Here is a 14330-nt window from a genome sequence, read left to right on the forward strand (position 1 = left end):
GTTCTGGCCAGAGACTTTAGCCTCAGCTCAGGTGAAAGAGCCACCAGCTGCCATCAAACTGTCATTGTAAAAAAGAAAGGGAAGATGCGTATTTCTCCAGTTTCAGCTTCTCTCCACTGGCTCCCTGTCAAATTCAAAATAAAATTTAAAATCTCACTCCTAACATACAAAACTCTAAACAACCAAGCTCCATCTAGATCTTATTGTTCCACATTTTCCTAAMAGAGCACTTCAGTCTCAGACTGCAGGTTTACTTGTGGTTCCTCAAGTTTCTAAAAGTAAAATGGGAGGCAGAGCTTTCAGTTATCAAGCTCCTCTTTTGTGGAACCAACTTCCAGTTTTAGTCCATGAGGCTGATGCAACTTTCTTTTTTGATAAATCTCATAGTTAGGTTTGGTTTCCTGAGTTATTCCTGTGTGTTTGCTCAAGATGGGAGACTGTGATGAAGTGCAGATTCAACACAATCTGCTGGCTTCCTYAGACTGACTGGTGTTTGTACAGTGCCCTGAAAACTACGCTTATTGTGACTTGGTACTATAGAAATAAAGTGAATTTAAAACAAAAAATAAACAGAGTTGAACAACATTCCAAAARAGAAGTCAAGCAGAACATCCCAGAGATGAGTCAGACCCAATCTGTCTGACCTCAGGCTGTCAAMGATGGTCATTTGAACAAAGATTATCACCAATCTCATCATAACTGGAAGGCCGTATCACTCAGAGGACAGCACGACCTAAAACTGAGCAATGATCAGATACATACGGGACCATTCTTTTACCTGATGAGAACTTCACAATAGCAGTCAGTCTTATTTTTTTTTACAACACAGTCTTCTTAATCCAGCTCTCAGACATATCAACCACATATTTTCTGACTTTGCTTATCCTGTTTAACTTATTCAAATACTCCAGAATACTCAAATACATCCTCTTATCYAAACTATTCAGATCAAATAAACACAAATAGCCCTATCATGTCTGGGGATATATTCTGTTTTGGCTTACCTTTGGTCCTTGTGACTTCCCTTCCTCTATTCCTCTGAAGTTTGCAGCTGTTAGAACCAAGTGATTAATGAGCACTCAAGCTGCCAAAGGTGGAAAAAATAATAATAATTAGATTCAGGCTGAAAGTGAGAAAGAAAGTCAAACGYAGAGAGAGTACAGTGGTTTAAATTTGCTGCTGCTTTATATAAAAAATGACATGACTCGTGTTTGTGTGTTCGTGTGTGTGTGCGCAGCACAGAAATGGATGTATGGTGGCCTGGACAGCAACATGCTCCTACAATACATCGCTTGGGTTACCTATCCCGTGGTGCTCATTACTTTCTCAGCAGGGTTCACTCAGATCCTGGCACCTCAGGCTGTGGGTAAGACAYAACATTTATTCACAAATTTTTGTGTTCCCTTTTACTAATTTCTGGTCATTTTTTTTCCTGTGTTTGAATAATGTAATTGTCTCTGAAGTTCACACTAAAGGCTCCAAGGATGCGTGTTGCAAGTCTCCGCAGGGGCATTCACACAATGTATCTTTGATGAGATGTGCATACACAAAACAGTATGAATATCAATCACCCACCTCCCATCCCTCTTGCTCTTCATTTATTCATCTTTTACCCCATTCAGTGTAATTGCTTTCTTTCATCTTGTCTTCTCTTTGCACTCCATCATCCCACCTGGTATCTCTTTCCCTCAGTTTTTTTTCTTCTCTTCTCCAGGTTCAGGTATTCCTGAGATGAAAACGATACTTAGAGGGGTGGTGCTCAAGGAGTATCTGACTTTCAAGACGTTTGTGGCCAAAGTCATAGGTCTGACCTGCGCTCTGGGCAGTGGGATGCCTCTGGGGAAAGAGGTGGGGGCATCAGAGACTCTGCCTGTTAACATGACTAATGACTTGCTGCTGAGTACTGATAGAGGTCACAGCTCAATTTGACTCCTTTTRAACTGAATTGTGCCTTTGATGCTGTCAATCATGGTCTCTTTTGGATTCATTTAGAGCTTTGAGTTGGAATTAAAAAACTTGGCTCTGAATTTAAAACACTCAACCCCCACTAACAGAACATTTGCCATCACTTTTAACAAATTATACATCAGTCCTGGATAGGGCCGGGCGGTAAAACACTAACAAAATACATCGCGATAAACACGTAATCAGTATCAATTGAAAATACGTCCAATAGAATGTCAACAATTTTACTGAACTCTGATCCAGAACTGCACAGCATTCTGGGAGATGTAGGCAGAGGAAAGGCTTTAGCTCATCAACCTTCATGTTTCACTGCTGTGCCTCATAACTGCTTTAAAATACAAAAGAAACAACATGGAGTGAGAGGAGAAAATAAGCGCAACAGCTCAAGAGGAAATTGTCGATAAAAGAGGAAAGGTCACATCACCAATTTGGTAGAATTAATCAGCCTTTTTTTCTCCTGGTCCTTGTTTCAAATAGGTCAAACAAAATCTAATTCATTATTATCGATATTGACTGATATAAAATGCTTATTTTGTGATACATTTTTTCAGCCACATCACCCAGCCCTGATCCTGGCGTACCTCAAGGGTCAATTCTCGGCTCTTGTTTTCTGTTTACRGCATATTTACTGCTTTTTCAAAACCATGTTGCACAGTCCTGGTCCTYAAGGGCCRTTTACCTRCATGGTTTGTTGTTTCTTTGCKCCAAYAYATCAGYTTTAATGATTAAATTACCTCTTCAAGTTCTGCAGAAGCCTATTAATCAACCATTCATTCAAATRAGACAAGGATTTGACACCATGTACWATATCATTCTTATGCAGATGAAACCAAATTGTACTTTTCTTATAAAACCAACAGATCTCAGCAGCCTTGCAAATCTTACAGCTTGTATTTATGACATAAAATTCTGAACTGCCTGATCTGCATTCAACTACAATAAGCTATTTTATTTAGTTCCTTCAGTTTTATTGYACCTTGTTCAATCTTTGAAAAAACAACACTTCAGTAGTTTGGAATCCAGTGGTTAGATTCAATTCAAACCTCAGTTTTGATGTTCAAATCTAACATTTTCAGACTTGTTTCTCCCAGCGTTGGACAATCAGATCAACTTTGTCAGCTGGTGATTTGAAACAATTTGTGCTTTTGTCTTGACTACGGTAGTGCACTTAATGCATTGTATTAATGTCCTAACTGYGACAATAACAGCCTGCTTTCGAGCTTGCAGCTGATCCATGAAGTGGTTTGAATTAGAATTTGAGAAGAATTTCACTGTTCAGAGATGCTGAGCGCAGTGTTCCCTCCTCGGTGTTGTAATGCGCTTTAATTGGTRTCCTGTTTGCTGACATCTCTCTCCACCTTCCCTCGCAGGGACCCTTCGTTCACGTCGCCAGTCTGTGCGCTGCTCTGCTGAGTAAATTCATGGCTGCTGTTTTTGGTGGCATTTACATGGTGAGGACGATGGAAATGATTAGAAACAAGCAGAATAAAATGTAAATTTGTGTTTAAAGGGATTTAATTTGTGTCCATGTCTTTACTAGCTATTAATGCTTAAAGCATTGTTAAAAGGGGATTTTTTTTTAAATGACTGTTATTAATTACCTTGTTTTTTTTAAATGAGGTGTCAGATTTGGGGACTTTTTTTAATCAAAAGAGAAAACAGTTATTTTTTAAGACAGGAGCTGTTAGAGTCTAATGATCACAGGGGATTGAGTGGGTTTAAGCGGAAAACTGTGCTGTGATCTGATATATCCGATTTTGTTACATCCTGCTCTTTGGGAAATGAGTCCTCCAGGRAGAAACAAAAAGCAACCATCCAGATTATTATCAGCTCACAGTTTAAAGCCAGCATTTGTAATTATAGTGAAGAAATTATTGGGGTTTACGTTACATGCTGATTTTAATTACACTACACATGGTATAGTCTTGTGATAGAACTGTATGATTGTTAAATGTGACTGTTTTGCTTAACTTGATGATTTTATATTAATAGCTACATGCCGGAAACAAATTCAACACATATTTGAATATTTGATTATTCATTAGAGTAGATTTTTATATTTGAAGGCATGGCTTCGACCAAATGACAGGGACCCCCTCTACTGATGACGTAATCGAATAGGCAGAGCCATGCCCTGAAGCTTTCGGTCAAAACTGGATGGACTTCCTTATTCTCAGCCTGATTTCCTGGTGACTCGAATAAAAGCAGAYGTCAGCCAAGAGCGCTCTTTGGTTTTATATGGTTACTCTTTAATAATTCTTTCCATGCATTTGCACATTCGCCGTATCGGTAAGCACACAGCTGGTAAACAAACACGAATAAGTCCATCCAGTTTTGACMGAAAGCTTCAGGGCATGGCTCCGGCTATTYGATTACGTCATCAGTAGAGGGGGTCCCTGTCATTTGGTCGAAGCCATGCCTTCAAACAAAAAAAAAATCTACTCTAATGAAGAATCAAATATTCAAGTATGTGTTGAATGTGTTTCCGGCATGTAGCTATTAATATAAAATCATCAAGTTAAGCAAAACAGTCACATTTAACAATCATACAGTTCTATCACAAGACTATACCATGTGTAGTGTAATTAAAATCAGTATGTAACGTAAACCCCAATAGTTTCTTCAATAGGAGTTTATTTGTGGGATTTTTTTGTCAGTGATTAAAAATCTGGGTTGTAGTTCACTGGGTTGTGTTCACTCACTATAACTAAAATAAAGTCAATGTGAAACGAGGGGAACAAACAAACCTAAAACCATGATTATTTCTGCCATTCTCCAGGACACACTCTCACCTCCACGCACATGAATCCTCACCTCTTGTTTCTGCTCTGGATGCTGTGTTTCTCCTCGCTGCACCAWTATGGAGGAACATGGACGGCTGTGATGTCCAAAACACACACTTGTCAGCACAAAGACTGAAACAGACCAGTGGTCACACACATGGACAATAAACATCATCAGTTAGAGAAATGTTAATTCAGTCCTCAGTGGATTTAAGGCTGCTGCTGAAGCTTGTTTGATTTATTGGGAAATAATGTCTACTTTGTGTTATTTTTTACTGCTAAAGGAAGAGCCCTTTGAAGGAAGCAAGGTATGAACACACAAGTGTTAGAAAACTTTTTTTTCTATTCCACTGTCAATCCCATCAGCATCAATAATCCAYGCTGTCCATTTCAGAAACCGAGGCAGACTGATGTCCGTTTGTTTGTCTTCGCCGTGTTTAAATCAGTTCAGTCAGCCATCGATCTCTGTCACCTTCCCTTTGATACAAACATCTCAATTCACAATTTCAGTTCATTTGAACTTCCTATGTACAGTTTTGTAATATTTGCTGCATTTTTTTTTTTTGTGGAGTCATTGTGTGTTTTGTTGGCATGCGCTTGTGTCCATGCATCTAGGATATGAGTGTGTATTTTCTTGAACATGTGGCTCTGTGTGTTTTTGTTTTGTGTATATCTCTGATTCTTTGTTGATCAGAACGAGCTGAGGAACACCGAGATGCTGTCGGCTGCCTGCGCGGTGGGTGTTGGCTGCTGCTTCGCCGCCCCGATCGGAGGTAAGAGACAAAAAAGACAAACCTAACGGTAGATAAACTCAGAAGCTAACTGGTTGACATAGTAGAGAATGCTAGTCTTGGCCAGTGTATCACTCTTAAATCTTTAATCCAGAGCAACGAATCTCCACAATTTTCAGCCTGACTTTGCCGTGAATCTTACAGTATATGTATATTCATGTTTCCCATCGTTCCTTGTGGAACATCCCATGTTGACTCAACCAGAGGTCCCATTTGTCCATCCATTCATCCATCCATTGTCTTCCACTCATCCGACGTTTGCTATGATAACAGGATGAGCCGGGTATTCCAGACATCCTTCTCTTCAGCGATGTTTTCCAGCTCTTCCTGATGGATCCCGAGACCAGGCGAGACTTGTAATCCCCTTCAGTGAATTTTAGGACCTACCTTGGAAGCCTTCTGCCTCATGAGATTTTCTGGAAAACATCGAAAAATGAAAGAGGCCCAGTAGACTTCAAAGTCGGATCAATCAACTGGAGTACCAACACCAGCAAGCCGTGGTTCTCTATGAACTACCCTCCTGAGTCACTGAGTACCTTGCCCTCTAGAACAGTGTTTCCCAAAGTTGGGGTTGGGACCCAAAGTGGCGTCCCGAAACATCAAGGTGGGGTCCTGAAAAGATTTTCGGAATTAATGACATTTTTGCCTTAGTTGTTACAAAGGAGTGAGGTTAGTGTATTTAAAATGGATAAATGTAGTATAAAAATATTGTTACTATCAATATTAACTATTGTTTAGTTGACCTGATACAAATGTTCATCATCCAAAAATAGTTGGGGGCACAGGTCTCTGTTACTGTTATTTTGTGGGTCAAAAGCTGAAAAATTTGGGAACTACTGTCTTCTGACCCACAAAATATCCATGGCAAAAACTTGTGACCCCAAATATTACTGGTCTGAGTACATGAACTTCGTTATTAACCCTAAAAACACAGGCTTTTTGACAATCTAAACAGCTTGTATACAAATATAAATACTTATTTATCCTTATTTTGTGTTTTTGTAATAGTTATAGGGAAAATATTACATCAGCAATTATTTTATTACCCTTTAAATTGATTTCTGGAGATTATCCTAGGTGCTTCATGACCCATTCCAAGCCCAACTTTGAGAACCAAAGTGCAGTGGTTCCCAAACTTTTCAGCTTTTGACCCACAATAACAGTAGCAGAGACCTGTGCCCCCGTTTTTGGATGATAAACATTTGTATCAGGYCAACAAAACATGGGCATAGTAACAATATTTTTATACTACATTTATCCATTTTAAATATACTAACCTCCCTCCTTTGTAACAACTAAGGCAAAAATGTAATTAATTCAGAAAATCTTTTGAGGGCCCAATCTTGATGTTTCGGGACCCCACTTTGGGTCCCGAACCCAACTTTGGGAAACACTGCTCTAGAATACATTGAGTCCAGCCCCTTACAACTTTTACACTTATGGTCTCATTTTTTCAATCCCTACCCAAATTTTTTAAAGACCATAATATCCACATTTGTTTATGCACAGACCCAATCTCCGCTCTGCCAGCACTCTGTCTTTGTTTCACTCAAACAAAGTACCAGGATACACAAACTCACTTTTTTTTGGTCAGAAGTGCTCCTCAAGCCACGATGGTTCATTTGGAGGGCCTACGCCACGTCCCTCGACTGTAAACTGCCCCAATCTGCACTGAAGATCCCATCAAAAAGAGGCGAACAAAATCTCATCATCTGCAAACAATGAAACTCTGACTCCACTTTTCTCAAAACAGCTGCTTTTTTTACCCCCACCCCACAAGATGATTCAGTGTGACGAAGATATCCAAACTTTTTTTTACACTGTAGTACATAACTTTAATATTTTTTAGTTACTAATTACCTCTAGATATACTCCAAAATGACATTTTATATCCCTTTTGTCACTTAAAACAACTCAGTTTAGTTAATACTTCGACCAGCTTGTACTTCCTTTCAAACAATCCTAGGATGCAACAATGATTAACCAAAGAAATAATATTTATTTTTTTAAATATGGCAAATCTTTACACTATTTTTCACAAAATAATATATGATGATTTTTCTCCCAGAACAATTTGTTTAAAAGAAAAACATTTAAATCTTTYTGAAGACAAAGCCTTTCTTTACAAGGGGTTGGATCCCAAAACCTGCTAAGTAGTTAAAGTGTAAATTATCTGATCCTCTGTTTGTAAACAYACAACTTTAACTTGATTAATTATTATCATAAGATATTGCTTTTCTTGTTAAAAGCAATGAAAACAATTTAAAAAAGATTTTAAATTTGAACACCCAAGTCTATAAAGTATTTTTATATTGGTACAAAAATACAATTTATTGTGCGCATTTATTAAATAGACAGTCAGGTTTGAACATGTTGATGCAGCTCAAGCAGGTRAGGTAATAGCATCAGCTTGTCTATAACACAAAGAGTAAAACAGAGTGAAGAGTTAATCTTTGTACATTTGAATCCAACCTGCAACAGTTCAAACAACATTTTATTGACTATAATAGGCACTTTGTAGGTTTCAAAGTTACAATTATCATATATTTTTTGACCTTCAAAGTTTCTTCCACTCTGTGCTTAGTGTCAGTATAATCTAGATGAAATTTGCTGCTTTAAATGTTGAAGTGATGAATCACGTTGGGTCCACTCAGCAGCTGCTCCCTCTGTTTGTCAGCAGATGGACTCACCCACTTTATGTAAATGTAAATGTTCAAATTTCCATTTTTGTTCCCGAGCGCTGCAAAAACTTTTTGACCTTTCCTTTAATGTCGTAATGAGACCACATATTTCTTTATCTTATTGATCATTTTATCTAATTCTGACGAATTCTGTTTTGGTTGTTCTGGTATTTTGTTTTTCTCTACCTGCAGCTCATAAAGTGCTTTGAAWTGGATCTGTTCCTCATACAAATCTGAATAATTTAGAATCAAACTGTCCTTATGAGTATTTGTCATCATCTACACACTAAATTCCTGAAATGAGATGGAAATATAGAATTGAAATAGATTTTTATTACTGACTTCTTTTTTTTGTGAGTGTAGTTTAAGTCAAATACGACAGACGCTTTTGGAAGCTTGTTTAGTGGCTTGACTGACACATTGTCTCATCCGTTTAGAGCCTTTAGATTCAAACCTGACCTCAGATCAGTTCTGCTCAAACTTCATTTAGAAAAGAACCAGCCACACACATGCATCATGGAACCATTAATTACAAACTTCTGACAATCAACCCCGAAAATACCAAATCATGATTGATTAACATTAGAATATTTCATTGTGTCTTTTTTATTTTTTTAATTTTTAATTTTATTTTTTTTGCGTTGCAGGTGTTCTGTTCAGCATTGAAGTCACGTCAACCTTTTTTGCAGTCAGGAACTACTGGAGGGGTTTCTTTGCTGCCACCTTCAGTGCTTTTATATTCAGAGTTTTGGCTGTGTTGAACCAGGAGGAAGGTAAAATATATAAATAAGAGTACTCGGCATATTTTCATATTGTATTCCTGCTCAGATATTTATGAACATTCATATTCTGATGTCATAACTGAAAGACAGTAGATCGTTTTATTGAAAGCAGCAGAGTGAGAACAGTTTCATCTTCCTCAGAAACGATCACAGCTCTCTTTAAGACACGTTTCCGTTTGGATTTCCCGTTTGACCTTCAGGAGCTGCCGGCCTTCGCCATCCTCGGGTACGTTTTTGCTTCTTCTGAAGTGGCGCCACATTAAAGCATGTTTAGTTTTTGAGCCTGCAGTCCCCTCTTAAAGTCCCACAGCTGCTGCATGGAGGCTGCCGAGAGGCTGGACCCACAACACGTGTCAACTTTACCTGAAGCATTTTAATGAGAAATATTAAAYAACTGTTGTTCCTCTTATGAAGCATCCAGAGGAGATTGATTTCACCAGCTCATGTTTCAGTTGACATTCTGTTTCAGATTTTTCCAGACGATTTTCAATTTGATGTTTAAAAAAAAACTATTTGTGCCTATTTGCAGGATTGCTTGTGGTTTTGGAGGTGCTCTTTTTGTCTACCTGAACCGGCTGATTGTGGAGTGCATGAGGAAACAAAAGACCATTAACAAGTTCTTGCTGAGAAAGTGAGTACCTGATCCAATTTCTGTTGAAAAAAAAAACAAACAAACATAAATGTTTGTTTAAGAAGCTCTGATCAGCTGGTGAAAGCGGTGTAACTAAGTCTTCAGGTACAAAACACTACCAAGTTAGACAAATTAGCAAAAACAAGAAAAATGCAAGAAAAAGACAGAAATTCCAACATTTTTAAATACATCAAATGGTTTATAAAGCATCAATGGAAACAAACACAGTAATGAGACAAAACTAAGCTTAGCAATTAACATTTAGAGGACACAAATGTAAAAAAAAAAACCTTAAAACTACAAATGATAAAAATAAAAAATAAAAACAAATTATCTTCTTTAGGGGGAAAAAAACAACTTAGCAGCAAAGCATTTAAGCATAAGTATAAAAAAACAACAAAAATGAAGAAACATCCGAAAACACAAACAACTTTTATATTTCTGACAAAAAGAAGCAACTTTTAGAAAACAATAGCTTTTACAAAACAAAGAAAGCAACATTTATTAAAGACAACAGTTTAAAAAAACCCAGCTGTTTGAATTGGTTCACATTGATCTGTATRTTTAGGTGTTTCTGTTTATAAATCCTCTAAAGAATCCAATCTGTATCTGTGTTTGACGAATGCCGCCCTCCACTAACGACCTCGCAGTCCGTCTCTTCCTGTCAGGCGGCTGCTGTACCCGGCTCTCGTCACCCTGATGGTCTCCACGCTCACTTTTCCCCCGGGCTTCGGGCAGTTCATGGCCGGACAGGTGAGAAAATATGTCTGACAGGATGAAGGTTCGGTGAGGAAACTGATGGAGAGAGCTGCTGACGGSTTCAGATCCAGGAGCTGTTTAGTGACTGTGATGTTTCATTTTAAAGCCTTTTGCAAACCTGTGTTTTACTGTAGAAGTTTGATTTAAAATAAAAAAGGAAAAGGTTCTGAGAGCAGCTTATTGCAGCAGCCTTCACTCAGAGAATTACCGTCATTTAAATGTCATTCTGTGTCACTTTGAACCTTTCAGATTCTCCTCACCGAACATAAAACAGGCAGAATCGTTTCTGCAAAAAGTGATTTAGGTTAATTATGATGTTTATCCAGTGTTTTATTTTGTTACAAAAACACAAAGAAGGCAACATTTTACTTTAATAGGATTAATCTGACTTTGTGAAAACATTCCAGGAAATTATTAAATAAGATTTTTATCATTATTGTCCATTTTTTTCTTTGAAACAATTTTTTTTAATGAAGGGGGGACAAACAGAATCATTTCATAATTTGCAAGTGGAAAACAATATCTCTAAAAATTAAAATATGCTAATTTKTCTGCAGGTAAAATATTTTGTTTTCAAACTTTGTCCATTTTCACTTCTGTCTGAATCCCACGCCTCAAGAAGTTGTTTCAAATAATGAGGGATTATAAATTTCTCAGACKAAGACTGAGGCAGAACATGTTGATTGTGCTCAGTGAGCTGAAACGAAAGGATTCAAACACAAAAAGGCAATTTCTSAGAAAATGCAGTGAACGCTACGAGCTGTTTAACTTTGCTGAAATTTGTTGAAGAATGAATTTTTAACCGAATTGTTAAAGTTAAAATAACAGAACAACAGAAGCTAAAGTCGTCAAACAGCTAAAAGCTCAAAAATAGCAAAACCATAGCTAAATGCTCCAATTGACAAAACCAAAAATAAATACATTTATTTAAAAATCTTGCATAAATAAACATAGCTAAAATCTGAAAAACACTAAACCTTAACTAAAATGTGGCAAATTTTACAATTTTAGCTACTCGCTAATATGATCAAAACTGTGACTTCAATCAAACATTAGCAAAATAGTTGGCTAAAAGCTTAATATACAAAAACGAGCACAGCTAGATGCTAAGAACCTGTCCAGGGTGTACCCGCCCCTCACACTGTGACTGCTGGATSTGGGCACCAGTGACCCACGCAACCCTGAAAAGGAAGAAGCGTGTACAGAAAAGGGATGGATGGATGGATGCTAAGATTTTTAACTAACTAAAAGCTAAAATCACCAAATTGGACCTAAAAGCTAAAATTTGTGAACCTGTTAAAATCAATAACTGTCAAAACAGTAGCYAAATGTAGAAAATAAAAAAATGTTTTTGTGATTGCAAAAACTGTAGTTTAGATTTTCTTTAATTGGATGTCATTAGTTACAACAGTTCATTTTTTTTTGAAGTGTGTTTTACAAAACCAGTTTTTTTTTTTTTACCAAATTAAACAACAGCAACAAAATTTAGACAAATCTTTTTGTTATTAAACCCTCTGCAAAACAGCCTTTTCCAGCCTCTTCGCAGCAGGTGGCTGTTTTCTCTGTAAGCAGGAGGTCTGGGTCATGATCGTGATGACCTAACCCAACTGTTTGTGTTGTTGTTGTTGTTGTTGTTGTTGATCCTGTCAGCTGACGCAGCACGAGTCTCTGGTCGCTCTGTTCGACAACCGTACGTGGTGTCGTCAGGGCGTCGCGGAGGAGTTCGACTACATCAGCCACCACCACGCCTGGAAGCACCCTCAGGTCAACGTCTTCATCACGCTCATTCTCTTCATCGTCATGAAGGTGAGCTCTGTAAAGCCCAACGTGTCGAGAAAAACGCAGCGTTTGAATTTATCTCGCCTAATATTTCTCACCAGATCTGTTCTCTTCCTTGCAGTTCTGGATGTCGGCCGTGGCCACCACCATGCCCGTTCCCTGTGGAGCCTTCATGCCGGTGTTTCTAATCGGTGAGGAAATGCCTTCCTGTTTCTGATGATTCCCAGTGAGCGGGTGGACTTCCTGGTGAGGGTTAACCTCTGGGTGTGTGTGTGTGTGTGTGTGTGTGTGTGTGTGTGTGTGTGTGTGTGTGACTGACAGGTGCAGCTTTTGGCAGACTGGTTGGAGAAATCATGGCAGCTACGTTTCCTGATGGTATCCACGCAGATGGCAGCGTGTATCCCATAGTTCCAGGTGGTTATGCTGTAGTTGGTGAGTTATTATGCATCTGCTTTTCTCATCTATTTTTTTGGGCAATAATGTTTTGTGTGTGTGTGTGTGTGTTTCATACCTTGTTGTTCTCGCTCTACAGGTGCAGCAGCTCTATCTGGAGCGGTCACACACACTGTTTCCACAGCAGTTATCGTGTTTGAGCTGACCGGTCAGATCTCTCACATCTTACCTGTGATGATAGCGGTGATCCTGGCTAACGCCGTGGCGCAGGCGCTCCAACCGTCGCTTTACGAYTCCATCATCCGCATCAAAAAACTCCCCTATCTGCCTGAGCTGGGGATGGGACATCACGAGTCAGTGGTGTTTTTTTTCTAACTTTATTCATTTCTTAAAAAAACAAAAATAATTTTGTGTACAATAAAAAAAGAAAATACTAATAAAATGAAACGAAAGGTGGCAGAGAGAAGAAAAAATCTAATCACATCTGCCCCTTTTTCCTCAAGTATAAATTCAAACTATAATGATCTTCAGTTAACAAACAAAACAAAAACATCAAATCTTTCTAGAACAACAAATTATATGAGTACAGATTATATTGTTTCACAATTTTTAACAATCTAGCCTTTATCATTCTTTTAAACATGTAGTGATTTGGCACTTTTAACATCATCTTCCAGATTATTCCACAATCTGACTCCTTGGATTGAGGTGCAGCGTTCTTTCAAACTAGTTCTAGGTTTCATGAACATCTCTGTCCCCTTAAGATTATAACAGCTCTCTCTTTTTACAAAGTTTTTCTGAATGCTTAAAGGTAATGTGTTTTGGTGGGCTTTATACATAACTAAAAGTGTTTTGGTGGGCTTTATACATAACTAAAAGAATGTTATAATCAACCAGATCATTGAATTTCAATAATTTCAGCTTACAAAATAATATATTAGATGGTTAATGGTAAWGTTTTCGAGTGATGATTCTTACAGCCCTTTTTTGCAAAACAAAAACAGAATTTAGTCTTACATGTTTTACCCCAATACCTCAACACAATAGATCAAGTGTGGAACAATTAATGTGTTATAAAACATGTACAAAGCTTTGTCATTAAACAAGTCCCTTACTTTGTAAAGCAATGCAATAGATTTAGCTAATTTATATGAGGGTTCCATGTCAGATTCTCATCAATAATAACACCCAAAAACTTTAACTCTTTTGCTTTTGCTTTCCCCCTTATATATTAATTATCGATACTTGTCTTTCTATTTTTTTTGTCCCATGTATTTGTCTGCTCTTGCTTCCTGTTTCAGGAAGTATAACATCCGGGTGGAGGACATCATGGTCAGGGATGTGCGCTTCATCACTCTCAACTCTTCATACAGAGATTTGCAGGAGATGCTGCTGACCAGTCATCTCAAAACACTCGCCCTGGTGGAGTCAAGAGGTATGTACGGAGCGCGTCCAGTGACAATTAATGAAAGAAAATCAGCTCCTGGCCACAAGCAGCATGTATCTGTCTCTTTGTGACAGATACAGACATCGTTGGAGTCAGATTATATGTTGTTTTGGTGTTTAACTGTACACTTATATATAAAGTTATCTAAATGATGACCTTCAATCTAAATGGTTCATTGTTCACAGTACTGGCATTTATGAGATGACACTGTACGCCCTAAATGTGTGTTGAGAAATTTAACTCTTTCCTGTGTTCTTGTGGCCATGCATTGTTATCTGGTTGCTCTGTGTTGTTATCTAGAGGTGACACACTAACTATC

General features: G+C 38.0%; 1 protein-coding gene across 1 annotated transcript in view; it reads left to right on the forward strand.

The window, feature by feature from the left end:
- The window catches only part of clcn2a (chloride channel, voltage-sensitive 2a), a gene marked incomplete in the record, with an annotated part of 60592 nt that overhangs the window by 28690 nt on the left and 17572 nt on the right, over nucleotides 1-14330 (forward strand). The window contains 14 exon segments of the mRNA XM_014031166.1: nucleotides 1238-1366; nucleotides 1715-1848; nucleotides 3336-3416; nucleotides 5033-5056; nucleotides 5443-5521; nucleotides 8868-8993; nucleotides 9144-9228; nucleotides 9532-9633; nucleotides 10284-10386; nucleotides 12043-12198; nucleotides 12293-12362; nucleotides 12493-12603; nucleotides 12704-12917; nucleotides 13866-13999. Coding sequence (XP_013886620.1) covers nucleotides 1238-1366; nucleotides 1715-1848; nucleotides 3336-3416; nucleotides 5033-5056; nucleotides 5443-5521; nucleotides 8868-8993; nucleotides 9144-9228; nucleotides 9532-9633; nucleotides 10284-10386; nucleotides 12043-12198; nucleotides 12293-12362; nucleotides 12493-12603; nucleotides 12704-12917; nucleotides 13866-13999 — 1548 coding nt within the window.

Source organism: Austrofundulus limnaeus, unplaced genomic scaffold, assembly GCF_001266775.1.
Source record: "Austrofundulus limnaeus strain Quisiro unplaced genomic scaffold, Austrofundulus_limnaeus-1.0 Scaffold6, whole genome shotgun sequence".
NCBI classification, from domain to species: domain Eukaryota; kingdom Metazoa; phylum Chordata; class Actinopteri; order Cyprinodontiformes; family Rivulidae; genus Austrofundulus; species Austrofundulus limnaeus.